A 26971-nucleotide genomic window follows, 5' to 3' on the forward strand; every position below is an offset into this window, starting at 1 on the left:
GGGATGGGAGAAGTTTCCTATCACCTGTCTCGTACAAGGTGGGGATGAAGAGAAAGGGCGAATGTGTTAGCGTGGCTGAGTGCTCGCTTGGTGTGTAGGCAGCTGCACTCAGTATTCACCCGAAAACGCCCCTGGAGGAAGCTTTTCTCTGCAGACAGGTAACTGCTGCTGGTGCTGCGGGGAACTTTGTGCTCAGAGCAAGCTGTGAATAGCTCTGCTGCTGCAGGCGAGGGTAACGCTGCCGCTGTTCACTGCTGTTTTGGGTTACAGAAACATGCAAGGAGGACTGTGTTGGCATTTGCAGTCGGGCTACTCGCCAGTGTAGCTGTGAAAGCCGTTAAGGCTACTGCTGATCAAGGGGTCAGATTCTGCTGTCACCGTGGCTGGTGGCAGCGTGGGAGCAGAGCTGGCCATGGGGCTTGCACCATGGTGGCATGGGTGGAATCTGCCCGACATTCCTTTCCTAGAAATGACAGCGATCAGGCTTCTCCTTTTGCTGTAATGTGGCTAATTACTCTGTATTGACTTTGTGATTAATCCTGTCTTTATTTCTCCTGGGGCGGGGGTTGGTTTGCTGCTTGCCAGATTGCATGGGGATGGAAACAGCAGAGAGGGTCCTTGTCCTGTGCTTGCTCAGGGAACTGGGGGACCGCAAAAAAACTCGGTTTTGTTTTTTTTCTCTTCTTCTCTTTTTTTTTCTCCCCTTCTCTTTTCTTCCTCATGCCTTGTGTCTCTGCAGACCTCTGGTGAAAAAAAGCGTTCTGGCCACGCAGCCAGCAATGGCTTTGCAGGCCACATCAATCTCCCTGATCTGGTGCAGCAAAGCCACTCGCCTGCGGGCACACCGACCGAGGCCCTGGGGCGAGTCTCCACGCATGCGCAAGACATGGACTCGGTGCCTGAAGTAGGTGGTGGGGGCTCCTCCTTCTCCTCTGCGCTGCTTTAAACAAGTATTAACATCTCTGTCCCATCGAGGGCCCTTCCTGCTTCCTTCCCTGGCTTTCTTTGCTCTTCTCTCTCTTTGTTTCCAGTCCATGTGGGTGAGTGTAGTGGAAATCAAAGGGAATCTGATGGGTTATTGGGATACGGGTCTGTGCCTGGTGGTAGGATTGTAAATTAGGCCTTACCTGAAGCCCACCAGCTGGAGTTCAGGTGATGATGGCTTGAATGCTGCAAGCTGATGTGAAAGTCCTCGTCTTCTGGTACATGGAAATGAAGCAAAATAGGAGAGCCAGTGATGCCGTTAACTTCACCTGGGCCCAGTTTCTGCTTAGGCAATATTTGAGGCTTAACATGATCCAGAAGGTTAACAAAAAACAAAGCCAAAAAAAATCCATGTAGTTCTTCAGACTAGAAAACTTTGACACACCTTGAATTTTTACCATGACTGTTTCCTGTCACAGTATTTTTCCCACATAGCTTTTTTAGATGGACTTGATTGAAGATAAAGGTTGTACAAGGTCTAAAAAGTCCTAAAAATCACAAGATGTTTCACATAAGACAAGGGAATTGGTGTGTCTTGCTTACCAGAACCAGTTCTGGGAAACAGGCACATATTTCTTTGTTTTCCCATGAAAAATCAATCCAGTTGGTGCTGAATAAGCTATTTTATTTGTTTTTTCTTTTTGTCTTGTTGGATATACGATAATATTTCTGTCACCTTATCCTCTTTCACAGAGATGATGTGCTCACTTTACGGTTTACTTTTACTAGCAGCATAAAAACACGAATGGCTTGGGACTGTGCGTTGATGCAGTGTAAGAACAGATGGTGCCTGACTTGACCTCCAGGTTTTACCCATTTCCTTGCTGCCTTCAAAAGCAGCGCTGAGACAGTCGGTCCTGAAGTGACACCTTCCAGAGCCACCCTGGAACTGCTTAAACACGAGCAGTTTGCAAGCCCTGGGTTTAAATATACTCATTTATGGGATACCAACCGAGAAAATCTTTTCCATTTCTGAAACTGCATTTTTAGGGCTGACTGAGCAAGGAGTGGGTGGAAGTGGGAAGGTTTGGATTGGGTTCTTTAGGTGACTCACGGCGCTGCGAGCAAAACTCGCAGCCTGGCTGGCAGCAGCGTAAGCATCTTGCTGGGAAGTTATCCCTTGTGCTGCTTGTACAGGGCGTTCCCATTTCTGGTGGGGTACCCTCACGGGTATCTCTCTGCCAGAGCGCCTGCGATGTGTCGGGACTGAGGAGGGTGGAAGGGACCGAGCACTATCGCACCCTGCAGCTTGGTGCTGTTTCTGTAAGCCAAGACAGAGGTTTAGAGTCAGCTGAACAGAACCTGGAGGAAGGTGAGGTCTTAATATTTAAATAACAGGCTTGGAAGTTCTTAAAATGCCAGCTTCTTAGGAGAAGAGCAGCTGAGTCTGAGCAAAGAAGAAAAAATGCTTGGGGCATTGGAATGAGGGATTTTTTCGTAATTCATTTGTTGGAAAGCACCTAGCTCTCAGCTGGAAGGCATCCCTGCAAACACTGAAGTTGCTCCCTCTTTGAATTGTTGGTGTTTTATGGAAAAGATACCCAGCACAGGAAGAAAATGTGTATTTACTGGATATGAAAGAAGCACAGAGTAGCGAGTATATCTTGTGTGCACATACAAATATTTTGGCCATACAGTGTATGTAAACATGGTATCTGTTCCTGCAGCCGTCTCTGCCTCAGGCTGCTAACTCCTTGCATGGGTCTCCGTTAGCATTTACTTTTTGGAAATCATCCTGTTTCCGTGGCAACACAGGGGCTGTTGCCAGGCCATGGGATGTAGATCGGGAGGGAAGCGGGAGGCACAGCGCCGCGGTGGCAGGCGCAGTGCGGGGATGCTGGCTCACCCAAAATGTTCTCGGTGCTGCTGCGGAAGGACCAGGAGAGGCCATTTGGGGCTATTTTGTCTGTGTGCTCCTTGCGAAGCTTCAGCAAGGAGTCGGGGGGTTTCTCTCTTCCTTTTCTGGTGACCTGGTGGCTTGGAAGCTGAGCAAGGTGTATTTTAGGGAAGGAAAATGTCCTGAGGAATCAAAATGTGAAAGTCCTGTGGCTGCTGCAGTAAGATTTGATTTTTGCTGCTGTTAGAGCTCTTAATGTAGGTCCTTCCTACATTCCTTAAAACAAGGGACACCCTGAGTAAACACTGCAATAAGAAAAAGAAGCTGCTCAGCGAGGGGAGGAGATCGTGGCACTTTGACTCCCAAGAGAAGGATTTCATTTTGCTTGGGAGAAGGTCTTGGCCTTGTTTTCTGCCTTAACAAAGCGATGGCGAAAGCAAAGACAGCGGTGTGGTGTTGGATTTGTTCCTTTCCAGCTTCCCTTAGCAAAGCATTGGCTCTGGCATCCCCTACGATACGTTCAGGGTCAGTTTTGCAGCCTTAGAAGTGGCCTTTTCTGCAGTTACACCTGAAGTGTTGTAGGCAATTTGAAATCCTTTATTGGGTTTGCAAGTAACCCATGAAAAACGTACATGTGACGTGTGATGGACACCAGAACTGGGGGGGATGGAGCAATGTGGGAGTGCCATTTCCCACATCCGTGCTCCCTGTCCCATGCTGGAGGAACAGTACAGTGGGGTTTTCCCCAGAGCCGTCCTACAAATCTCTTTTGGGGTGGTCACATTGACAGGAAAAACAACCCCTTGCCTGCCTGACGTCCCAGCCTGGGCGTTCAAGGCAGGTGTGCTACGAGCATAGAAATTGTTTTACCTGCCTTCACTTTTGCCTCTGACACTGCGGCTTCCCCGCTAACCAGTCTCCGGCTGTGCTGTGCTTCCACCTGCGAGCTGAGCCCGCGGCACCGGGGCCGGGCACTGCTCCCCGTGCCCTGCACTTCTTGTTTGCTGCTGCTCCAGAGGCGTTCACAAATCTGGTGTCATGTTTTCACTGGTCACTTCTGGGGGAGGAGGATCAAATGCTCAGAGAGCTCGTAAGGGGCGCTGCAGGGTCCGGCACTGTGCGCTCACCAGGAAGTCACACGCACACAATGTTACTGGTATTGCTGTGCTCTGAGCTCTCTCTCTGCTGTTTGTTTTGCAGTATGGTATGGGAAGTAGCACCAAAGCCTCTTTTACCCCCTTTGTGGACACTAGAGTGTATCAGACCTCACCTACCGATGAAGATGAAGATGAGGATGAAGAGTCATCTGCTACTGGTAGGAGGCAATGTCACCAGTTTGAGAGGGGAGAGCCTCATGGGAACCAGGTCGTGGGGCCTGAATAACCCCATAGAACCTCTCAGATTTCACTACCCTTGTCCAAAGATCAATTGAATTTGTACCCTCGTGTTCTCCAATTTCCACCCAACTCCTTTGCTCCCCAGTGCAATACCATCAGAAAGGTCAGAGAGAAGACGGGGAACAGCAGAAATCCACCCACCCCTTTCTGCCCAGGCACCTGGCAGAAATGTTCCTATCAGAGTCAGGAGGTGGCAGTTGCTTCAGAAAGCTTGCACTTGTTCAGAATTCATTGAAAATGGATGGATGAGGGCAGGCAGGCAGAGGATAGGGCTGGTTATCTCAGTGGGCAGGGCAGGAGGTCAGGGGACATCACCTCTTAGGGCTTTGGTGTTGTTTCCAACCCATGAGAAACTACTGATGTTACCTCTCAAAACTAATGGCTTGTAACATAGTGATAACTTCCCCATCAGAAGATAAAACAAGAATTTTCTTCCTCTAATCAGTCACACCTCGTTGTTTTGTTGTTTCCTTGTCAGCACTGTTCACCAGCGAGCTGCTCAGACAGGAGCAGGCCAAGCTGAACGAAGCCAGGAAGATCTCCGTGGTGAACGTGAACCCTACCAACATCCGCCCCCACAGTGACACCCCAGAGATAAGGAAGTACAAGAAGCGCTTCAACTCGGAGATACTCTGTGCTGCTTTGTGGGGTGAGCTCCTGGTCCCGCTGTGCCCTCGGCAGAGCTTCTAGGGGCGTGTGTCCCTGAGTCCCTTTGGTGTAAAAGTGATGCTCCTTGTCTGTGGGAATGCTGCCCTTAGTTGTGATTGTCATGGGTTGGTGGTGAAGAATGAGCTCGGGGTGCAGTCCTCTGGTGGGCAGCAGCTGTGGCTCCACGTGCCCGTTGCTCTCCCCGTTTCAGGTGTAAATCTGCTGGTGGGCACAGAAAATGGCCTGATGCTGCTGGACCGAAGCGGGCAAGGGAAGGTGTACAACCTCATCAACAGACGGCGGTTCCAACAGATGGACGTACTCGAGGGCCTGAACGTCCTTGTAACAATATCAGGTACACCTCTCACCCCATCGTTAACTTCTCATCCATATTCCCCAGCTGATACTCACATACCAGCTGCATTCGCTGCTCCCCAGCAAGGCTGTAGGCAGAGCTGGGTGAGCAGAGCGCTGTTCCCAGGTTTCGCTATCCAAAGGGAGAGCCTTCCATGCCGGAGCTGAAAGGCTCATTTTGTGTAGCCATATCCGAGGTGTAAGAGCTGCGTTCCTGGCCCTGCTGTGCCTGGTTCTCTCTCTGTGAGCACCGATTTGTGCAAGCTGGAGTTTCCAGCCTGCAGTAAGCAGAGCCCAGCTTGTACCGCATCTGCCACCAGTGTGGGAGACCAAGGCACAAGCAAAAATACAAAACCAACTATATCACTATTTCAACTTCCTTTTGAAAAGATCTTAAATTTTATCTTAGTGAGATATATTGGTGAAAATAAGCACTGAAATCTCAAGGTTTTCCATGCAAGCATGTTCTGCTCACCCACTGTGGCATACAGAGAGCAGGAGCCTGGGGCTGTCCCTGGGGCCGCGTGCCGCCCTGTTACTTCTTGCTGCCTCTTATGGCCAGGTTTCCTTTGCCAACAGGAAAGAAGAACAAGCTGCGCGTGTACTATCTGTCCTGGCTGAGAAACAGGATTTTACACAACGACCCTGAAGTTGAGAAGAAGCAGGGCTGGATCACGGTTGGGGACCTGGAAGGCTGCATCCACTACAAAGTTGGTGAGTGGCTGGGGCCACCGGCTTCAGTGGGAAAATGTCTGGAGGCATTTTCTGTGTCCACTACAGCTGTGAAACAAGCACCTGGCAGGCTTGCTCTCGCACTGAGATGGTGCGTTGTGTCCATAGCTCTGAGTCTGGAGAGGGTGATGCTAACTGGACTGCAGAGGGCTGGTTGCCTGCTCCACAGCACTGGACATTGGGAGTTCTTCTATTGTAGCCGATGTGATAAAATGGCTTGTTGTTAAAAATCTTCCAGTGTATCTGATCAGTCACGTACTGCGTATGTTACAGGCGAAAGATACTTGGAGTCTTTGGAGATTTTATTCTATAGTCTTAGATCTGATCTGATGATTCCTCTTAAAAGTATGGGCAGACCACAGCCACAAATAATTTTGATATTAATCTATATGTATTAGGTGGATACTTTACCACATGGGAACCAACAGAGAGAGAGCCTTAGAAGCTGTTTCTAGAGATAAATTATTCAGTCTCAAAGCAAAAGTGAATGATTTAAACTTTGGTTTTATTTTAATTTTAGTGAAATATGAAAGAATCAAGTTCTTGGTGATTGCCTTAAAGAATGCTGTAGAGATCTATGCTTGGGCTCCTAAACCATATCACAAGTTTATGGCATTTAAGGTACGTTTATCTGGTTACCAAAATACACTCTGTAGTTGCAAATACACGAGATTTCTGTACTATGCAGAACAGAAAAGTGTCGTGCTTATATGTAGTCCTCGGGGACCTGGGACCTGGGTGCAGTCTCTTGAGGGCCAATGAAGAGAAGCACCCGCAGCAATTCCTGACAGACTTGCTGCGAGGTGCCAGGCCTTTCAGATCTCAAGGACGCAAACAAAAGCACTCCTCAGAAACGTTATCATCACTGTACTTCCCCTGGCAGAGAGTTCTGAAACTCGTGGCTGAAGAGATGTGATATGCGCTGTTTATGGCTAACAATTAGGCATTAATTCTTGCTTTTCCTGGGAGGCTTCACAGGGGAAGTTTGCAGAAAGCTCACCAAATGTCCTTGAGTAAAATTAAGTTGGGGTTTTGGGTTGCTTTTCTTTTGTGTTCGTTTGCTTGCTTTAACTTCTGACTAATTTTCCACGCGTAATGTGAAAACAGGCTGGCATTATTTTCCATTTTTATTTTGCAAGGTCCTCTCCCCTTCTGCAATGTGGATTCTGTTTCAAGATAGAAATTCCAGGAGAATGACCCACTCTTTCTCTCCCTCTCTCTTTCTCTCCCTTTTCATCTACCTCAGTTTCCTTCACTGAGACCTTTCTCCTACATAACCTGCCAACGGGTATTTTGTACTTAGTACTTTAAAGCACTTTCCCTTCTAAGCTCTGTGCAGCAGCAAGTCACAAGGGGCGGTGCCTTCTGGAGACTTTCATGCTGAGTAATCTCATTTTGCATCCTTCCAGCACAAATGGGCTTATTCAACATTAGGTCACATTTGCTTTCTCTGAACAAAAGCCAGAATAAATGGGCTCGGTGATAAGAAGAGCTCAGCAGCAGTTAAGTAGCCTGGGATCCAGCCTCCATGGCTGCAGTTAGGATGCTGGTTAGTGCTCCTGCTGCTGCTTTTCCAGTCTGGGGGCTGAACTTTGCCTTGTAGGCAGGGATCTGTTGGGATAGCAGGGGAATGCCACTCGCTAATTTTCCCTGTCAGGAGTCAGAGGGGTACTTGTGCAGGGAGCAATTCACCCTTTTCTCTCCCTGCGGGTTTTTCACCCTCCTGTTGCAGACCTAAGCCATGCAAGGACGTACTCAGTCCCAGCTTGGTCCATGCCAGGGAGCTGATCCCAGCACGTACCCAGCAGGTTAGCTTGAACGGGATAAAGGACATTTAATTTTACTTGTTCTAGCTGCCCAAACTGGAGCGGTGATACCCACCGAGAGGGGAGGTGGGTGCTCACAGCCCTTTGCAGACTTTGCTCGTTAAGCTGAGCAGCACCAGAACTGGGGGGGTCCCTGCATGCTGGCTGAGCTGCATGCTGATGTAAAACCGGCGTCTCTGTCACCTTCCTTCGGAGACCAAACTGTCGGGCTGGCCTCGTGCTCCTGGGGAAAAGCTGTGCTTGGCAAGGGTGAGCACCTATCTGCTCAGATGGCTGGAGTGAGTGGGTAATAGCCCTGATGTGTATGACGTAGGAACAGAGGCAGGAATATAAATAATGACATGTTTAATAGGAAACACGTTCAAACACATATGATTTCAAAACTGTATCAGTCTGCTGTAGGAATTTGTTGGTTTTCCGTGATACTCACTGAAAGAATTATAAAAGTCTTTTGCAGATCTCCAGCACAAACCGTTGCTTGTCGATCTCACTGTAGAAGAGGGTCAGAGACTCAAGGTTATCTTTGGATCACACACTGGTTTCCATGTGATTGATGTAGATTCTGGGAACTCTTATGATATCTATATACCATCTCACGTGAGTACATGGAGGAGTGCTGCTGCATGACTAACGCAGGTCACCAGCAAGGTTTGGCCGGGCTTTCGGTGTCTCAGAAATGCTGACCAGTCAGGGGACATCTTGCTGTGGGTATGACATTCTCCAGTGCCATCCTCACTGATGACTTGCTTAAAGAGGACGCAGAGGTATCACCTACTTATGTCCATTATTCACACAGGCCACTGCTGTCCTTGTGCCCAAGCAGTCAGGTGTAAGGTTGCCAGGTCCCACAGAAAGCAGAATCTGTCCTTACGCTGCATGGAGCAGTAGAGGAGCTCTTTGTAGGGCGAGATGCCATGAAACCAAGTTCTTGGTTACTGGACAACACAGACCCACCAAGGACTGGATGCCCAGTGCACTGTCCCTTGCATGGTGTAGCAGGTGTGCACACCAGCACTCCTTCCTGCTGAGGCAGTGCAGTTTGCCCAAGCAAGGGTTGCAGGATTAGGGTAGCCCAAATCTCAGTAAGATTGTAGGTTGAAGTCCCCGACTCCCAGACAGCGGAGACTGACCACAGGTTCTCTCTCAGGCCCATTAGGCTATTTCAAGAAAGAACCAGTGCTACAAAAAATATTGTAGATAAGGATTCTCTTGTTGGCTTATTTAAGCTCCATCCATGCTGTTGTACCAACCAGCATGAGAAAGTGGCCTAGGAGAAATGGTGTTATTAATCGAGTCCAGGAACTGCTGAGTAGAGCAATAGAGCTTCTGCAAGAGCTGGCAAGAAACCTAGGAGAAATACGGGGGCAGTTTGGGACGGTTTTGTTTTCTTACCTATGGAAGGTCAGATGGGGGTGGAAAGTTACTGTTACTACCCTCAGGAAAGGGGAATGTTTCCTCCCTAGAGCTACCTGTAAAATTCTGGGTTTATTTGCCTTAATTTGAATAGAAGATGGATTCATCAGCCAACAGTTGCTGATTTGTGTTACTGCCAAGTGTCAGCCTTCATTCTTGGGGGCGTATATGTTGTGATCTCTCTATAATTGCTGAACCTGTTTATCCTTGATGTCTAAGACAGCTTTGATGGTAGGGTAAACATGACAGTTTATTCCCCTTCAAGCTTATCTCTAAAAGCTGATGCCTGTTTGTTGAATGGAGTGAGGGTTTTGTTCTCGGTGTGGTTTTAGGTTTTGTTTTTCTAAGGCTCTGCTCCCTTCCCCCTACCACTTTCTCCATTCAATGTAATTCTGACCCGTAGGGTTTATTTTAACTGCAGATTCAGGGCAATATTACTCCTCACGCCATTGTCATCCTGCCTAAAACAGACGGGATGGAGATGCTTGTGTGCTACGAGGATGAAGGCGTGTATGTGAACACCTATGGACGGATAACTAAAGATGTGGTGCTCCAGTGGGGAGAGATGCCTACTTCTGTGGGTAGGTCAACCCTTCCTCTTCACCTTCATAAAACACATACGACGTAAGATGCAGAGTCGAGGATGCTGAGTTAGAGTCATTTGGGATTTTGTTTATCAAAGGAGATTTATCTCAGCCAGTTAAGAGGTGCACTTGCTAAATTTTTACAGTTTGGTCCTGCACAGAAAAAGCAGGTGACTTCTTGAAGATTTTAGCTGTGTTTTATTGTAAGTATAAGCTGTAACCTTGGTGGGATACCGTGTTGACTGGAAGAGGTGCTAGGTGCAGAGCCATGAGAGCCTGAGTTGCCCTTCTGGCTGTGCTACTGCTTAGCTCCACAGACTGTGCAGGCAGGTCGCTGTCCAGCTCCTCGCCTGCAGAAAGCAGAAGTGTAACATCTTCTCTTTAAAGCACTCAGCAACTTTCTGGATTAAAAGTGCTACTTAAAGGCTATTTAGCAGAGCTCTGTGATTCATCTGCGTAGACTTTGAGTAACAGCTGATGAGAGTTTTTCTGCCCATCGTGTAATATTTAGCTTAACACCCGTTGTAACATCTGCGAAACGCTTCCTTTTGACAGCCTACATTCATTCCAATCAAATAATGGGCTGGGGAGAGAAAGCTATTGAAATCCGGTCAGTGGAGACAGGACATTTGGATGGAGTATTTATGCACAAGCGAGCTCAAAGGTTAAAGTTTCTATGTGAAAGAAATGATAAGGTAAGTCCACTTCAAAGCTTGTATCCGTAAGCTACAACCAACTACTTTTAGACTTCGGGTCTAGTTTATCTTGGGGTTAATAAGTAATTAAGCTGAAGGTCCTGTTTAATAAACAGTACCCATAAACCCAGTCCCAATTAATTCTCTTCAGTGGATGTGGATCTCAGCCTGTGGTGGGAATCAACAAGAATCAACAAGATCTCTTCCACCTCTAACTGAGGTCTCCGTTGACTTGGCTTGAATTTCTTTCAAGTGTTGCATCAGAACATTAATTGTTGAGGCCACCAAATAAACTGCAAAAGTTGAGAAATGGTAGTGCTAAGGTTGTGTAAGTAACCCTAATTTGAACTTGGTTGTAGAGACATTGTGATGCATTTTTAGTTCTGTGATGATAAGCTATTTTCTCCATGGACCCCCATCTTTTTGTATGGACAACGTTGATAAATATTGTTCTGGAGGGGCACCAGAGCTGCATGTCAAGTTGCACGGTTGTGCAGATTACCCTTGGCTTGGGTGTTGCTGAAGGAGGAAGGTGTGCAGGGAATGAGGGAAGAAGAAATGCCTGAAGGAAAAAGAGTATCTCATGGAAGAGGTGGTTGAATGCTGAGATCTGGTTTCTGCACTGATTTCTGCTGGTGGTATTTCCTCACGTCACAAGATTTCACCAAGATAAACCAGGGCCACGGAGCAGGGAATTCTTCTGTAAAGAGCACAAGCACGGAACACGTGAAGAAACTGATTGCTGTGTCGTCAGAGCAGGGTTTAATAACATGCAATAAACAAGATTTGAGGCCGCAATTAGTTTATTTAGTTGGCCTACCTGTTGTGTGAAGTTAAATTGGAACTCTGTGGAAAAAATGTATCCTTATCTTTTAATTGAAGTATATCGTGCAAAGTTGTCCACGAAGCTGAATTTTAGTTGTGTCCAAATATCTTTAGTTATTTTCTTTTCCCCTTAACTTTTGAGAACTTGACTCTGTAGGTTTTATATTGTTTATTTAAATTGCTCTTTTTCTGTTTTGTTCCTATTGATTTTTTCCTTTTTTAATAACACTGGGGGGAAAAAAAAAAGCACCTACATTTCTCTAAAATACTGTAACCAGCTGATCACTAGTGCATTTGAAATGCTTAAAACAGACGTTTCTCTTTCTGGGCAAGTGGCTAATAATGAAAGTCTTGTGAAGACTGAATGATTTTTTTGTTTTCAAAAAGGACTAAGTCTTCAGATACTTTAGCTGCAGCAGCTGAAGAAGTGTCCCCTTAAAATACTTGCAAATTACTTATTTTTTAAGACTTCCACTGTGGTCAAATGTTGGTGGATCCCGACAGAAGCACCAAAAGGCATATTTTCATAGACAGCCCTGATAGCTTTCTGTGTCTTGAAAATACTGAAGGAAGGTTTGAGTTTTCCCTGACGTAGCATTCAGAAGTAGCTGAAGTAATGTAACTAACTTCTGCAAAGAAGAACATTTCAAACCGAGGCAGATAACTACCGTGCAGAGTATTGACCCAAATGGTTAACGTTTAGCAGGATATAAAGCCCTGGAAGCAGTCATATTAATGTTGCATAATAAATGATGCCACGGCAGTGCTATGTGATAAACTTGGTATTTTTAAGGCTTTCCAAACCTTGCTCTCTGCAGGGGTGATAGCGAGGGAGGTTTTATTGCGGTGTTTACTAATAAGCAGTTGGGATTTGAGCCGAGCCTTGCTTGGGCTCGCTGGGCTGGCTCCTTCCTGGGCCACGCTGCTTTCGCTGGCAGCCGCTTCCCCGGGCTGGGCTCCACGCACAGCGAGCGCCCCTCGGGTCCAGCAGCTCCCACATCTCTGCCCACGTTTCTGCTGTCATCTGGAGAAAATAGCAGAGAGTTGGGTTTGGATGGAGCAGACTGCACGGGCTGTGGCTCAGCTTTTGCTTTCCTTGTTCACAAGACAATTAATAAACTCCTTTTTACCCTAATAAAAATTACCAGTATTTAATACAGGCCGTTTTTGTCTCCAACCAGGTATTTTTCGCGTCGGTGAGATCCGGAGGAAGCAGCCAAGTGTTTTTCATGACCCTCAACAGAAACTCCATGATGAACTGGTAACAGAGGAGCACTTGGCACTTACCTCCGTGGCATTATTTCTAATTTAAAGGACATTAAACACGTGGACTAACACTGTAGAGGCAGATGCGGAGGGCCCTGAGGATCACCGCTCCCCACGCTCCCCCCGCCGGCGCAGCGCTGCCCCAGGGAGCGGCTCTGGGGGGCTCGGGCACACGCGGCAGGGACGGACACTCGCGCTTGGAATAGGGAAACCGCCTCCCGAGGTCTCCTGATTACGCTGTGTTATAGTGGGTTATGAGTTTTCTTCTTCTTTTTTTTTTTTTTAATTTTACTTTTTCTTTGTCCCCTACTTTGTAAGAACGGGGAAAGAAACAAGTGTCAAAAAGTCTGTTTTTAATTCTGTCTGCCTGCTAGCATCAAATATATAGTATGTTGTAAAGTTACCAATTAAATCTGGTGAGAGACAGCACAATAAATGTACCTTTTATCTTTGTGATGAAGGCCATAACCGTATAGCTGGGTAATTTTAGAAATCTTTTGCCTTCACCAACATTTACATGTTGCTTTTGGCAGCAACGGCTTAACGGATTTTTAAAGAAGAGAAAAATAATAGTTTTTTTTCCCCTCTTTTGGGAAATGGATTTTAAATGGCTAAGCTACTAGCCTTAGACTAATAAAAATCAGCTACCATTTTTGTCAAGTCTGTCAATCCATATTTCTATATGGATCTTCACCCAGTGCTGTGTCGTGATAGGGACAGTGGTGCCGTTTGCTGTTGCTCCGGATGCTGGCGGGAGAGGACGGCCGCCCGCCGCGGGGCTCGCCGCGGGCACCGGGACGGGGACGGAGGGGACCGGGTGCCGCGGGGGGGCCGTGGCCACAGACGGCTCCCGGGGTGCCGCGGGCACCGGACCCGATGCCGAAGGCGTCGCGAGCTGCGGGTGCTCGTCCCTGGAGGCGACGGGGACGAACCGAGCCGCCCACCCTGCGCGTCGCTGCATTGGGCTTGTAAAGAGCTTAAAACTATATATATGTGTGTGGTTTCTTCGGCCAAGGGTCTGAATCTATACTCGTTTTCTGCCCCCTCTGCTCCCTACGAATTACCCAACATACAGTGGAAGACAACATCTGTGCCGAAATGTGTGTGTGTTTAGTTCAGGTTGAATTGTGTCCTTATAAACTCTGCTCAGTTGATTTACATTTTCAGTGCGTATCTGGGGTTTTCTTTCTCAGTAGCTGCAAGCATGGCCGCCTGTGGTATTGGGGTGTCGCATAACAAGGTCTGTGTTGCTGGTTTTTAACCTACCTCGTTTTGTTTTTGGTTTTGTTCTCTTTTTTTTTTTTTCGGTTGGGTTTTTTGTTTTGTTTCGTTTTGTTGTTTTGCTGTTGATCACAGCACTGTTACCTCCAGCGACATATAGAGAGCTTAACTGGCAATCTTGGTGTACTCAGTAACGATGGCTTTATTAAAAAATGATTAAATCAACAGGACCTGGTCAAACTCGAATCTTTATCCAGGGCAAAAGCGTTTGCTTGCCGGGGGGGTGCAGCGGCCGGGACGGGTCGGGTCGGGACGGGACAGGACGCCCGCAGCCGCGCGGGCAGCACGGCACGGCTCGGTGTGGACGTCGTCCTGGCGGGGGCAGCCTCCGGGGCAGCCTCGTGGGCACCGGGCACCCTCCTGCTGCCGGCCACGTGCCTCTGGTCCAGCACAGCCCCGCCAGCTGCAGTGACGGCCCTAATACAGCGGTGCTGGAACTAACCCGGGGACAAGTCCCGTCGCAGACACTGATTGCCACCAGCTCTTTGTATTTTCACTGTGGTCGCTACCTTAAACCAGAGGGGTTTATTAAATTATGTTGCGAACTGATAACTCTCCTTTCCTCTTTATTTTGCTCTCCTCCTTGATGTGACTGGTTCGGAATACACGGCTTTAAATTATTTTTTTTTAATTGTGGGGTTTTGAGTACAGTTATGAAATAAAAAGGAATCGTTGTGTTTAAACATACGGTAGTTTGTGAATGTATTTTTTGAAACCATGGAGTCACTTGAAACAGTCATAAGAAGCCAATATTAACACGGTCTTGTTTACACTGTGTACATGGACATAACAGATCAAAAGCGTTTCTGGTGCCAACTACAATAAAGCACGAACCTTCAACACGAAGCCATGCCTTTTAGACTTCTGTGAACAACAAGCGGGGCGTTAGCTGGTAGCAAGTCACAGGGCTCCAGCGGCTTCTCAGGGCTCTGAGCAGCGGTGCTGTTTTCCTGGAGGGGCTCAGGAAGCAGCATTTTGGGGCAGGATGAGTACACAGGGGCCGGCGCATCCCGGAATAATGAGAATTAAAGTCTGTGCAACGTGAGATGCGTCTGAGCCTGTTGCAGATTTAAAGCGTTTCCAAACCTGTGTCAGAGCACAACTCAAGGCACGTTTCTCATTGCGAGGTGGTTTGGGGGTTGATATCACGTATGTGGGGACGGAAAGGGAACGCTCGAGGTGGCCCTAAACGTGCCCCTGGAGCCGGGCTGGTGGCTGGCTGAGGTTGTGGGGCTGCAGTTCCTGGGCTCACCCCTGGCCTCTCGGCCCCGTGCAGCTGGTGCAGCGATTTGGGCACCGAGGCTGCGTAACGGGGGCAGCGCGAGGATGGCGAGGCCGGCAGGAGGCTCCGTGCGGGCAGCACTCGCTGCCTCACTGCGAGACCCAGCAGAGTTTTGTTGGTTCAGAAATGACGTGGCTGCTCAGGGAGCACGATGCTGCTGCCACCACTGCCGCATCCCGGAGGTGTCTGCTGGCTGCCCACGTCCCCCTGCGGTGCTCTGACACTCCTCTCCACCTCCAGACCCAGCCCAAGCGCTCACCTTGCAAACTGCCACAGCCGCAGGTGATGCTATCTGGATGCGCCTGAAATCCTCCAGTGCGTAACGCTCTTGTGCAAACCTCTGGTGTGCCTCTCCCCGTCGTGCTTTTATCTGGAAATCCACAGCCTTAGGAGCTGCGTCTTCCTGGTTTATTTTTTCTGCTTTGTTTGGTTTGCTTTTCACATGAAAGCTGCCTCGGAATAAGCCAAAGACCACAGCAAGGGCGTGCTGGCCGCCCCAGCCGCAGAGAAAGCCTCGCTGTCCGTGCTCTGAATTGCTTTCAGTGATGTGAGAGCACGCTCAGCTGTTCAGCCTGACAGAAACTTTAACCCAGGGCTTTTATCACATCCCATCGTGTTTGGCAGCACCCCTAATTACAGTAGGCACGACATAGTAGGCAGCGGGGACGACGAAGTGGCGTGTTATCAGACGTGGTTCTTGCACCTTATTAATAAGTAATGCGCTGAGCAGTGGTGGGAGTGCTGCTGTTGGCAAATAACGCTGAGTGTGCCCAGCGTGCTGCGAGCGGACACACGAGCTTTTATCTGTGCATTTCGCGGGACCAGTGCCCTCGTTCTCCGGCATCAGCCAACGCTGTTACTTCAGCGCTCGGAGGTGCAGCTCGTTTTCCTTCTGCTCCTGCAGCTCCTGGGGCCGCCTTTCTTCCAGCACGGGCGGGCTGGGCTCGGGCACCTTGCGCCGGCAGCGGGAGCGCTGTGCGCCGGCAGGCGCTGAGCTGACAGCCCCGTGGGTTTGTGCGCTGCCCTGGGCTTTACACACGTGCCCTGGGTTTACATATGAGCTCTGGATTTACACACCTGCCCTGGGTTTGCCCACCAACCAACCTTTCCCACCTGCAAGCCAGCCTTGAGCTGCCCTCTGCTAACCTGCGCAAGGCAACACGGCCACATCCAGAGCCCAGTTCAGAAAAACACACGGGCTGGGCTGTGACAGTGTCACCAGGAGCTAAACACGTGCGTTAATGGATTTAATTAAAGCTTTGGCATGTACCACAGCGCTGGGTACCCCGGCACCACCCCGCTCTCTTTTTTTGGCGTTTCCTGTCATCCACACCCCACCCGTGACCCTATTGCTTTCCTCACCTCAGGCACCCCAAGCAGGGACGTGGGAGGGGGCTCAGCCCTGCAGTTTCCCGGGTCCCACAAAAGCTCGGCCCCTGCAGCCGGTGGGGCTGCGATCAATGCGCACAGGAATGCAGCGAACACTTTGCCCCGGGTTAAAGTTTTACTCTGAGACCAGAGCAAAGATTAGTGGTCTTTTTCTCCTCGTTTTTTTCTTGTTTTTTTTTTTCCTCTTCCTCCGTAGAAGGTGCGTGTAGCGCCCATGTGAAGGCTGCCTGAGCACCGTCGGTGACTCACTCGCCTTTCCTTGGCTGGCAGCTGCGAAAGCTCACCTGGAAGGCAGTGGAATTAATCACCTCCGGGGCTGAGTCAGGCCTTGGCGTGCCTCCGCTGGATGCTGCATCCATTGCCAGCTGATGATGGCAGTGCCCGCGCCCGCGAGACCAGCTCAGACCAGATTTTGCATCCAAGTGCAAAGTTCGGCAAGTGCCCGCGGCGGGGCGGCGATACCCGACAGCATCGGCAGCACGGCGCTCGCCCCGTGATGGGCTTCGTAAGGAAAAGGGATGGCATTGTGATGACTTCTGGGCCGCTTTGCTGTGCCGTGTCTCCGTGCACGCCTACGGCGCTCTCCTTCCCCGGCTGCTCTGGCTGCAGGCGTACGGCTGTGCACCAGCAGGGCACGGCGGTGGCTGCAGGTCTGTGCCTGCAGAGAGAGACCCGCACACGTCTGGGTTTGCGTATCCTCTGTGTGCACGTTATGCACACACACAAAGCTATTTCAGAGCAGGTGCCAAGTGATGTTTAAATAAAGCACGCGTTTTCTAGCATCTTTGCTACACGTGCTGGAAAGGTTCCTTCTTGCTAAAGTTCAGCGAGGAGTTTGGGGGTTCGGCAAACAAATCCCACGTGGAAGCCAAGACGGGTGCAGCACACCCAGAGCCCGGCTGCGGCACATCCCCAAGCCCCCCGCACGCCACAATCCGGTGCCGCAGGGACAGCCAGAAATCAAAAATCAGCCTGCCAGCTGGATTTCCCAGGTCCACCCCCTGTCTTCGGGAGGTGTCCCGTTCTTTCGTTTGTCCCCCCCAAAATTTCAGGGGATTGGCAGTGACGGCTCTGGGCTGGTCAGACGGAGGATATAAGTGTTGGGAAGACGGGTTTCTCATTAACCCCGGAGGTGATATAGCCCCATCTCCCGCGGCACAAACCGCTTTGCTGCTCCTGCTGTCCGTCCTCCTGCACCGAGCCCTCGCCCTGCTCCGCAGCCCAGGACAGAGCCAGGAGGGCAGCAGAGGAGCCGAGGGATGGACAAGAAAAGCAAAATGCAAGCAGAGAAGGTAACCACGGCTCAGCACCGTCTGTGCACTGGGATTTCCGAGGGAAACCAGCACCCAGGGGTGGTATTTATTGCCCGCTAAGACCAAAACCAACAAAATTTTCCCCCTTAGTTATCTGGCCTGTGATGTTTGTGTACAGAGCAGGGGCAAAGGGGCCAAGGGATTATTTTCTGTTATTTTTAAGAACTTTGTCACCTTACAAGATAATTTCAACCACGATGGAGGGAAAAGGTATTTGAAACGGGACTGCTGAAAAACAAAGTCTTGGCTGTTTTTTTCCTAGCTGCTCTGCTCCAGCAGCGCTGCTGTGCCCCTTCCTGCTGCCGGCCCCCAGAAAGCCCCTGGGGACCAGCAGGGTGGTGGGCACAGGTCGCTGTATGTGGGGCAGCACCGCGTCCTGCCTGCCCTCGGGGCTCTCCCTTCTCTTTGGGAGCCAGCTGGAGTGACCCCGGGGGCTCACCGGGATCCCAGGGGGGGTCCTGGGGCAGGGCAGGGGCTGAGGCTGTTCTCTGCTCCCTCGGCAGCACCTCACGGGAACGCTGGTCCTCTCCGTCTTCACCGCGGTGCTGGGCTTCTTCCAGTACGGCTACAGCCTGGGCGTCATCAACGCGCCCCAGAAGGTAAGCGCCGAGCCGGGCTGCAGGGCTGGGGGCCTGGGGAGCCCCAGGGTGTCACCCCTCCCTGGTGGAAAACACCCCAAAACACAGCCGGGGGGGTTTATAGACGTACAGACGTGAGCCGACGGCGTTTTTCCTCTTTGCAGGTGATAGAAGCCCACTACGCGCGCGTGCTGGGCATCGTCCCCCTGGACAGGCTGGCCACCAACGCCTCCGGGGAGGACGGCCCCATCCCCAGCACCATCCCCGGCACCATCCCCGGCACCGTCCCCGGCACCGTCCCCGGCACCGTCCCCGGCACAGAGGCTTGGGGCAGCACCGAGGGGACGCTCGCGCCCCCCGAGGACCTCGCCGCCTCCCCGCACATCCTCACCATGTACTGGTCCCTCTCCGTGTCCGTGTTCGCCATCGGCGGCATGGTCTCCTCCTTCACCGTGGGCTGGATCGGCGACCGGCTGGGGAGGTGAGAAGCAGCCCACCCCCCTCGGTTTGAGGCAAGAGGGCATCTTTCAACCCCAATTTTTCCTGCGTGCCGGCCACGAGGCTCTGGTTTGCCCTCTAAAAAGGAGGCTGCAGCGTTGCCCCACGCACCTGAGGGGGTCTCCATGGGGCGCCGGGGGGTTGGAGGGCTGGGAGGCACCGGCTTCGTTTCCTCTGGTATTTATGGCTCTCTGTGAACGCAGAGCCCGGGGCTGGAAGTCGGCACCTGTCCTCCCTGCTCCCGAGCTCTCCCCAGGCAAGTCGCAGCACTCAAGCCCCTCGCTAGGAATTTCAGACTTCAGATAGAGTCGAAGCCTTTTTGTTTGTCTGTTTGTTTTTCTCCAAAAGATGGTTTCCTTCTTATAGAAATACCATTCATATTATTTTTCCTAATACAATGAAAAAACCCTCAAACCTCCAAAATACCGCTCCAAACACCCCAGAGCTCTGACTTACTAAAACCCTAAATTACCGAGCAGCTGTTCTATTGCAACGCTTAGCGCTCAGAGCAGAAATCAACGAGCGGCCTTTACCGACTGCCTAATCCCACCCTTCTCTCTGTGGCAAAAGCAAGAGGAAGGTACTTGGATAGGATTTCCCCCGGCCCTATAGCGTGCTTTAGGCACTCCGACCGCCCCCCCCGCTGCATGTTCCCGTTGTCCTTTCCCCGTTGGCGCCGGCCGTCCCGCTGGCTCTGCCTTCCTGCGGCGGTGCCGGCGGGCTGGGAGGCGCAGGGACGAGCGGTGCCGCCTCCTTGCAGGGTGAAGGCCATGCTGGTGGTGAACGTCCTCTCCATCGTGGGCAACCTCCTCATGGGGCTGGCCAAATTCGGGCCGTCGCACATCCTCATCATCGCCGGGAGAGCGATCACGGGGCTGTACTGCGGTGAGTGCCCGCAGGGCAGGCTGTGACGCGAGGGTTTCTCATCTTTTGTAACTTTTTTTTAAATGTTTTTTTTTGAGTTCACGAGGGGTTCGGCAGGTGGCACTTTGCCTCTTCCCCCCGTGCCCGTCCTCCTCAATCCGGGATGTTCCCGAGGAGCACTTGGGTCAGCTCGGTCGCGAAATCAGCTCGGTTTACCTCGCGCCAGAAGGGAGCTGGGAGCAGCGCCTTAATGTCAAGGCTGGGTCTTGGTGGGGGCTGTCGCACAGCGTGCTGTTAGTCACGCTGTTTGAAAGGTTCCCCGGACAACAGCACTATCTACAGCTGGGCTGCACTTAGTCCAGGAGCTCCGCGGGTAGGGAGGAGAAGATATCGCGCAGATAATAGGGGATTATATCGGAATTAGCTCAGAAATACAGCTCGCTATCGCTGTTACTGGCGTGTAAAGACAGTCCTGCACTCTGACGGGTCAAGGAAAGACTGGAGAGAGCTCTTTGCTCCGTAATAACTGCTCCCAGCAGATCTCTGCTCCATGCTGGGCTGCCTGTGTTCACGTGCACAGCCCTCCTGGCCCCGCGGGAGGCAGGCAGGGCGGGACGCGGGCTGTGGGACGCGGGCTGTGGGACGTGGGATGTGGGACGTGGGCTCCGTCCTCCCTCCCGGTTCGGGGCGAGGTTTCTGCTGACCGCGGAGCTGCCATCCCGGGGTGGTGACGCCTCGTGTGCTTCCTGCAGGACTCTCCTCCGGCCTCGTGCCCATGTACGTTAGCGAGGTCTCTCCCACCGCCCTCCGGGGAGCGCTGGGGACGCTGCATCAGCTGGCGATCGTCACGGGTATCCTCATCAGCCAGGTAAGGAGGAGAAGGCACAGGGCAGAGAGGGTATTGCAGGGGTTAGGGATACCCCAGCGATACACAGGGGAACCTTTGAGAACTCTCTCATAATTTCACCCCAAAACTGAAGGCGAGTGAAGCTGTTTGCCCTAACAGGGTTAAGCTCCAGCCCTGAGCCAGAGGTGCGGATCTTCTCATGAAACAACAAGTACATCTGTCCTCTGCTAGGAAACTTTGGTACACATCTGCCCAGAGTCAGGCTGGATCCTGAACCCGAGATCCCTGGTATTTGGGAGCTCAGAAATGGCTTTATCAGGGAAGCAGGACACCACCACGGCAGGTGTCCCCGCCACGTGGCAGCACAGCATGTAAATGTGCCAGGGAACAACACCCCCAGAAAATGGCACAGCCACAAACCTCATCTAATCTAACTTAGCCCAAGAGAGTGGCTTTCCAGTCTTTTCTGGAAAAACCTTGTAAAAAAGCTGGCAGTGTAGGTCCTGCCAGACAGAAATCGCTTTGCAAATAGTGGAAGGAAAAGTTGTGCAGGCTTTGCTCAGGGAGCTCTCAGCTCCTCTCAAACCCGCCTCGATTATTCCAGGTGCTCGGGCTGGACTTCCTCCTCGGCAACGACGACATGTGGCCCCTGCTCCTGGGGCTGTCCGGCGTGGCCGCCCTGCTGCAGTTCTTCCTGCTCCTGCTGTGCCCTGAGAGCCCCAGATACCTTTACATCAAACTGGGGAAGGTGGAGGAGGCCAAAAAGAGTAAGACACAACATCTGGGCTTGTCTGGGGCTGTTTTCACACCGTCCGTGGTATTAAACACCGAGGGGAGAGCCTGGCTGAGCACTCACAGGTGTCCCTGGGTGCAGCTGCTCCTTACCATGCTGCTCCTCTCCACCCGAGGGGCTGCATCTAGCAGGTGCAGAGTTTTCTGTTTCCACACTTCTGTAGGAAATCCCCATGACTGTAATTACACAGCAAACACAGAGCGGTTCCTGCAGCAGCTCACACATCTCGCAGCGTGGCCGCGGCTGGTCCATAATAAATGGCTAATCTTTTTTTTCTCTTAAGGTCTGAAAAGGCTCAGAGGAAACTGTGACCCGATGAAAGAGATTGCTGAGATGGAGAAAGAAAAACAAGAAGCGGCGAGTGAGAAGAAAGTGTCCATCGGGCAGCTTTTCACCTCCTCGAAGTACCGGCAGGCTGTCATCGTGGCGCTGATGGTCCAGATATCCCAGCAGTTCTCAGGAATCAATGCGGTGAGCATCCCAAAACCATTTATCTTTAAAGAAATCCACATTTATCTCCCGTCCTTAACTTCCACAAGACAGGAATCGCCTTATTCTTTGAGAGGAGGGAGAGACCAGAGTCACTCCAACGTAGCAAGAGTCTTTTAAAATCCTTTTAAAGCTCAGTCCCATCAAGGTGTTTGCCTCCAGCACGTCGTGCTGGTGATCTGGCTTTCAAGATTAAACACAAGACTGCATGGAGGAAAAGTTTTAAATGTGCAAATGCCATAGTTCAGGAGGGGAATTTCAATGGGATTTTTAACTCCCCCATGTTTCTTTGAAAGTTTCAGCCTTAATTATTGTACCGAATCATTAAAATTTGAAAGATTGATTGCAATTAAATTGCTTCAAATCTCAGCCAAGCAAGAACAGTTCTTCCCTCGGGAGAACAAAAAGTTCCACCAGCCCTGTTACCTAATCCTTCGTCCTAATGTATTTTGATAGATCTTTTACTACTCCACAAACATTTTTGAGAGAGCCGGAGTTGACCAACCCGTTTATGCAACCATTGGCGTTGGAGTGGTGAACACAGTCTTCACTGTTATCTCTGTAAGTAAATATTTCTGCCCTAGATTACAAAAAACGGGTGAGCAGCAATTTGATTTTGAAACACGCTTTTATCCTGGGGCTGGGGGTCGCAGTTTTGCAGGGCCGACCCTGCACACCCTATGGAAAAAAATTCATTCCCTGGGCATTTCCTCATCTGGAAAATCAAGCCTTGACACATGGCTCGTTGCTGCCAAACAGCACTGCTGAATGCCTCGTGAATGAAAGCTGCATTGCCTTGCTCGGGGAAGCTCAGGTAGCTCAGTGCTGCCTCAAAACCAAAAGGTGCCTTCGAGACACATTCTGCGGGCCCGATTGTCCCGAGGAGCAGGCAGGGGCTGGAGTAAAGCCAGCAGCTTGCAATCTCTCTTATCTGTTTTCTTTCAATTTCTCATCCCTATGCACACAGCATCTGCATGATTGATATCTGAAGGCCATTCCACAGTAATAAAATAATAGAGCAATTCTCATCAGCTCTGGGCACTACTCTGTAGCAATAAAAGGGTGGCTCCAGTTTTCTTTGCTTTTCCCTCCACTTCTCTCTCTCGAGAGGATTAACACAATTCCAATCAGGAGATAATTATTTTTTAATGTGGCCATTAATATAGGAAGAGCAGGAAACGCCATTTCCCTCGTATTCCTAGAGAGCAGTAGGGAGCAAAGGACTTTTGCACACAATGAAGTGGGACTAGATGCACTGTAGAAATACAGCCCTAAAAGATCTTAGCCCACCCTACAGACGGCATTGGGGTGAAACTTCTTTAGAGACAGTCCATTGCAGGTCCCATGCAGAGGAGAAACCATGAGTGGTTATGGTGAAACAAGGCATGGAGGCTGTGCAGCCGGAGGAGAGCTGCCTCCAGCTCCGGCGGTCTCCTGCAGTCCCAGATCCACCCTGGGGACATGTGCTCTTTGCTTCTTTTGGCCATAAGCACTTTAAAAATTACCTGCATCTGTCAATGAATGACAGGCCCTGACCAAAAGGCAGAAGCACTGACGGCCATGCAGGTCTTGGCAAGGGAAGAAGGGAGGTGGAGGCTTGCCCGCTGCAGTTTCACAAGTTGGCAGGATGATTTGCCTCCGGCAGTGAGACCATCCCCTGGGAGCATCTGCTATAACTGCACAAAAAGGAGATGTCTGAGGTTGAGCTAATGGCCAAAGGTGTCCTTTAGAGTGGAGGGGAAGGAGCAGGCAGCCTCCTGATGTAGGGTATCTTAGGACAGGCCAGATTCCTTGTCCTTTGGAGCTACCTGCATCTCCCCATTGGGTGAAGTGATGGATATAGATGCAGGGAAAAAACAAGTCCATAGCCAGCAATACATGCATAGGAGCAGTGGGCAGTCCTGAGAGCCTGGAAACCCCTGAGCTGTGTGTATACAGGCTTTCACCTTGTCCTGGGCAGGGCAACTGCTCAGTCTGGCTCCCTACCAGCCACCAGCAGAGGTTCTGGAGCTTGGAAACCAGCACAAAAATCTGTATGTGAGCTAAAAGAGCAGGACTGCACGGTGGTGGTAGTAACAGGCTGTTTGCTGCTAATGGACCTGGTGGAAGCTCCCGAGAGCAGGGCTGCTGGAGGCTGACCGGCTGCGTGTGTTTCTCCAGGTGTTCCTGGTGGAGAAGGCGGGCAGGCGCTCCCTGTTCCTGGCTGGCCTGATGGGCATGCTGATGAGTGCTGTGGCCATGACGGTTGGACTTGCGCTCCTGGTAAGGCTCACTCCTCACTTTATCTCTGTGGCTTGCAAACAAGAGAAGACAAACCAGCCCTCAAGGGGAAAGCTTTGAAGCTTCTTCTCATAGAAGCTTGGAAGACATTTGTCCTCAGAAGGGACAACATGGCCATAGCTGGAGCTGTCTCTGATGAGGGCAGTGCCTGGGGGCATCGCACTCTTTGTCCCCTGCAGTTCCACCACACACCCAGTCAGCAGGAGCACAAATGTTTATAGTCTCACGTATTCCACCTGCGCTTGTCTGAATGGGGGAAATTTCTGAAAAATAAACCTAATAAATTAGCGATAACTAATGAGAGTCATGCTGGGGCCGTAACACTGAGCGCATCCTCTTGCAGAGCCAGTTCGCCTGGATGAGCTACGTCAGCATGATCGCCATCTTCCTCTTCGTCATCTTCTTCGAGGTGGGGCCTGGGCCCATCCCCTGGTTTATCGTAGCCGAGCTGTTCAGCCAAGGCCCGCGCCCTGCCGCCATCGCCATCGCCGGCTTCTGCAACTGGGCCTGCAACTTCATCGTGGGGATGTGCTTCCAGTACATTGCGGTAAGAAACCTCGGTAAAATGGTACAAACACGTGCTGGGCACAAGTCTGCTGCTGGATGAGGGCCCAAGGGCAGGCTAGTGGGGTGTGCATGTGTCCCCCGGGTCTCCAAGTCCTCTGGGGTGGGGTGACAAGAAGCCACCTGTGGTGCTGACGGCCATGTCCCTGCTCTCACTTGCCCCGCTGCAGGACCTGTGTGGACCATACGTGTTTGTCATCTTCGCCGTCCTGCTTCTGGTCTTCCTTCTGTTTGCCTTCCTCAAAGTACCTGAGACAAAGGGGAAGTCGTTTGAGGAGATCGCAGCCGTGTTCCGCCGCAAGAAGCTCCCGGCCAAGTCCATGACCGAGCTGGAAGAGCTGCGAGGCGGCGAGGTGGCGTAGGCACGGCCACGCAGGCAGGAAGGAGGGACGGAGCCTGGGCTTCCTTCAGGCACAGCGGGAAACGCTGGGCAAAAGTCTCATTTCACACAAACCTCGCAGGCGGCAGCCCACGGGCACTTCTGACTGCTGCCGCCTGCACCCTCCAGCCACAGGTGCCAACCTGGCGCTTTGCTCTGAAACCATCGGCGCAGCTGGACTCAGGAAGAGCCGGGGAAAGCACAGGAGGAACATGTTACACGTGTGTCCCCACGCCCCGCCGCGTGCTGAGGCGATGGCCTTACTAACTGGGAAAGCACTGCATCGAGCAGGGCCCTCGCCCGGCTGGAACGAAGGGAAGAGGGGTGGGGTGATGCTGAAGTGTCATGCCTTCACCTTTTCTTCTCATGCTTGCCGCTTCCTCCTGCTCAGTGAGCCGAAGCCTTGAGAAACCACCTGCAAGGCAGCGGTGCTGGCGGCACAGCGCGCTGAGCGCCCACGGTGCTGAGGGACACAGGCCCTGTGGGGCCGGGGCAGCCATGGCTGCTCTGGGCAGCCTGGGGCTGGGCCTCCCCTCCCTCGCTGCCCTCCTTCCCCACCCTCTGCACCCATCTTCCTGTCATAATGTACGGTGCTCAGGCCAACCGTAACAGCTAATGGGACCCCGAAGGGTAAATGGCTCCTGCCCCACTAACTGGGAGGTGCCCCCTGCTTGGCACCACTGGGGTCTCACTGGCTGGCTGTGCTTCACCAAAGACAGCGTGTGAGAGGGAGCTTGCTGTGTTTCTGTAGCCTTGTTCGTGCTCATTTTGCTTCTGTGTGAGAGAATTCTAGGTTACAAAATCAAACTGTGAGGATTTTCCTTCCTTTTGGGGGGATATGTTGGAATCAGTGTAGAAGCCTGCTCTCTGCTCGAGCTTTTAAGGTTTGCACGTTCCCTGTTGTGATACCCGGCTACTTCCTAGCAAGCTCTTCAGGACAGACACCCAGTATTTATTTAAAGAGAAGGCACCAGCACTGCTGGGTCACCGTGAGCTCACAGCAACTGCGAGTGCCGCAGTGGCCATGGTGTAACAGAAGATCAAAGATGAAGAAAGGCATGAGAAGAGATGGGCCAAGGAGGACCACAGCCGGCTGCAGTGGCTTTGGTTTCAGACAAGAAGGTTCATGGGCCTGAACTTCCTTCCTGTGTATACCTTGCCCTCTTGGCATTAAGACCCTAAGGCTAGTTTTGGTTCCTTCTGAGCAACTGGAGTGCGGGCACGAGGTTCCCCTGGCCCAGCAGCTGGCCCTGTGTGCATACTGGAGCAAGGAGATTTCACCGGAGGCTTTCCTGGGATGCCTGCAATAACAGCATTTTTCTGTCTGTTACATAAAGGTGGCAATGAACAACACCTGTGGCATCTGTTGGCTTGTGCTGTTGTTTTTTTCCCGTCCTTACATCCCAGCCGTATGTCCAGCTCCAGATGGGAGGTGTTCTGCTGGCAGGGTGCGTTTGCTCCACAGGCAGCAATTGCTGCGCAAGCCCTCTGCTGTAAAACACTGCTCTGCTTGCACGGAGCCTGGGGCAGCTTCACAGCTGGTGCTGTGCCTCTGCAGGGGGAGCCTGTGGGAGGGATGGGGCTCGAGGTATGTTTGCCTCACCATTAGGGCAGGTGGAAGGGGCAGCAGTGGCAGGGAAGGCCCCACATGGCACCCACCATCCCCAAACGTCCCCGCTCAGCCCTCCTCAGCCTGCCAGTCCCTACAAGTAGAAGCAGCCTTCCAAGTGGGCAAACGGCTCAAGCCATAGCTGCACAATGGCCATACAGGTAGTTTGGTGTGAGACTGGCTGGCCAAACATGTTTTGGTACACTTCTGCTGAGCTTTGTCCTGATGCCTGAGGAGCACCAGT

The 26971-nt window shown here is 51.4% G+C and overlaps 2 protein-coding genes across 14 annotated transcripts in view; both read left to right on the plus strand.

Annotated features, from left to right (window-relative positions):
* TNIK (TRAF2 and NCK interacting kinase) overlaps window positions 1–14003 on the plus strand; it is a 156834-nt gene extending 142831 nt beyond the window's left edge. For 9 of the 13 annotated variants that reach the window (XM_040566540.1, XM_040566539.1, XM_040566541.1 and 6 more), the window contains 10 exons: window positions 740–904; window positions 4022–4136; window positions 4697–4867; window positions 5078–5221; window positions 5800–5934; window positions 6473–6573; window positions 8226–8375; window positions 9613–9772; window positions 10331–10470; window positions 12477–14003. In XM_040566540.1, the coding sequence (XP_040422474.1) occupies window positions 740–904; window positions 4022–4136; window positions 4697–4867; window positions 5078–5221; window positions 5800–5934; window positions 6473–6573; window positions 8226–8375; window positions 9613–9772; window positions 10331–10470; window positions 12477–12560 (1365 nt within the window). In that variant the 3' untranslated portion in view covers window positions 12561–14003. The remainder of the gene's footprint in view (window positions 1–739; window positions 905–4021; window positions 4137–4696; window positions 4868–5077; window positions 5222–5799; window positions 5935–6472; window positions 6574–8225; window positions 8376–9612; window positions 9773–10330; window positions 10471–12476) is intronic. The other 4 variants (XM_040566547.1, XM_040566544.1, XM_040566550.1 and 1 more) reach the window with 1 other exon arrangement.
* A 3769-nt stretch (window positions 14004–17772) lies between these two features.
* Window positions 17773–26549, plus strand: SLC2A2 (solute carrier family 2 member 2). The gene is made up of 11 exons (XM_040567314.1): window positions 17773–17805; window positions 18330–18425; window positions 18569–18885; window positions 19663–19787; window positions 20519–20634; window positions 21218–21380; window positions 21690–21877; window positions 22352–22456; window positions 24056–24157; window positions 24519–24722; window positions 24910–26549. The coding sequence occupies exons 1-11, from the start codon at window positions 17773–17775 to the stop codon at window positions 25099–25101; spliced, it is 1641 nt and encodes a 546-aa protein (XP_040423248.1). The 3' UTR covers window positions 25102–26549.
* Window positions 26550–26971: the final 422 nt, after the last annotated feature.

The sequence above is a fragment of the Cygnus olor genome, chromosome 9 (assembly GCF_009769625.2).
Source record: "Cygnus olor isolate bCygOlo1 chromosome 9, bCygOlo1.pri.v2, whole genome shotgun sequence".
NCBI classification, from domain to species: domain Eukaryota; kingdom Metazoa; phylum Chordata; class Aves; order Anseriformes; family Anatidae; genus Cygnus; species Cygnus olor.

What these genes read in the sequence shown, in the direction of transcription:
- SLC2A2 (XM_040567314.1), top strand. Translation starts at nt 17,773, where the DNA reads ATGGACAAGAAAAGCAAAATGCAAGCAGAGAAG. An exon ending in TCATCAACGCGCCCCAGAAG is followed by an intron (nt 18,426 to 18,568) that starts GTAAGCGCCGAG and finishes TCCTCTTTGCAG; the next exon opens with GTGATAGAAGCCCACTACGC. An exon ending in CAGTCTTCACTGTTATCTCT is followed by an intron (nt 22,457 to 24,055) that starts GTAAGTAAATAT and finishes GTGTTTCTCCAG; the next exon opens with GTGTTCCTGGTGGAGAAGGC.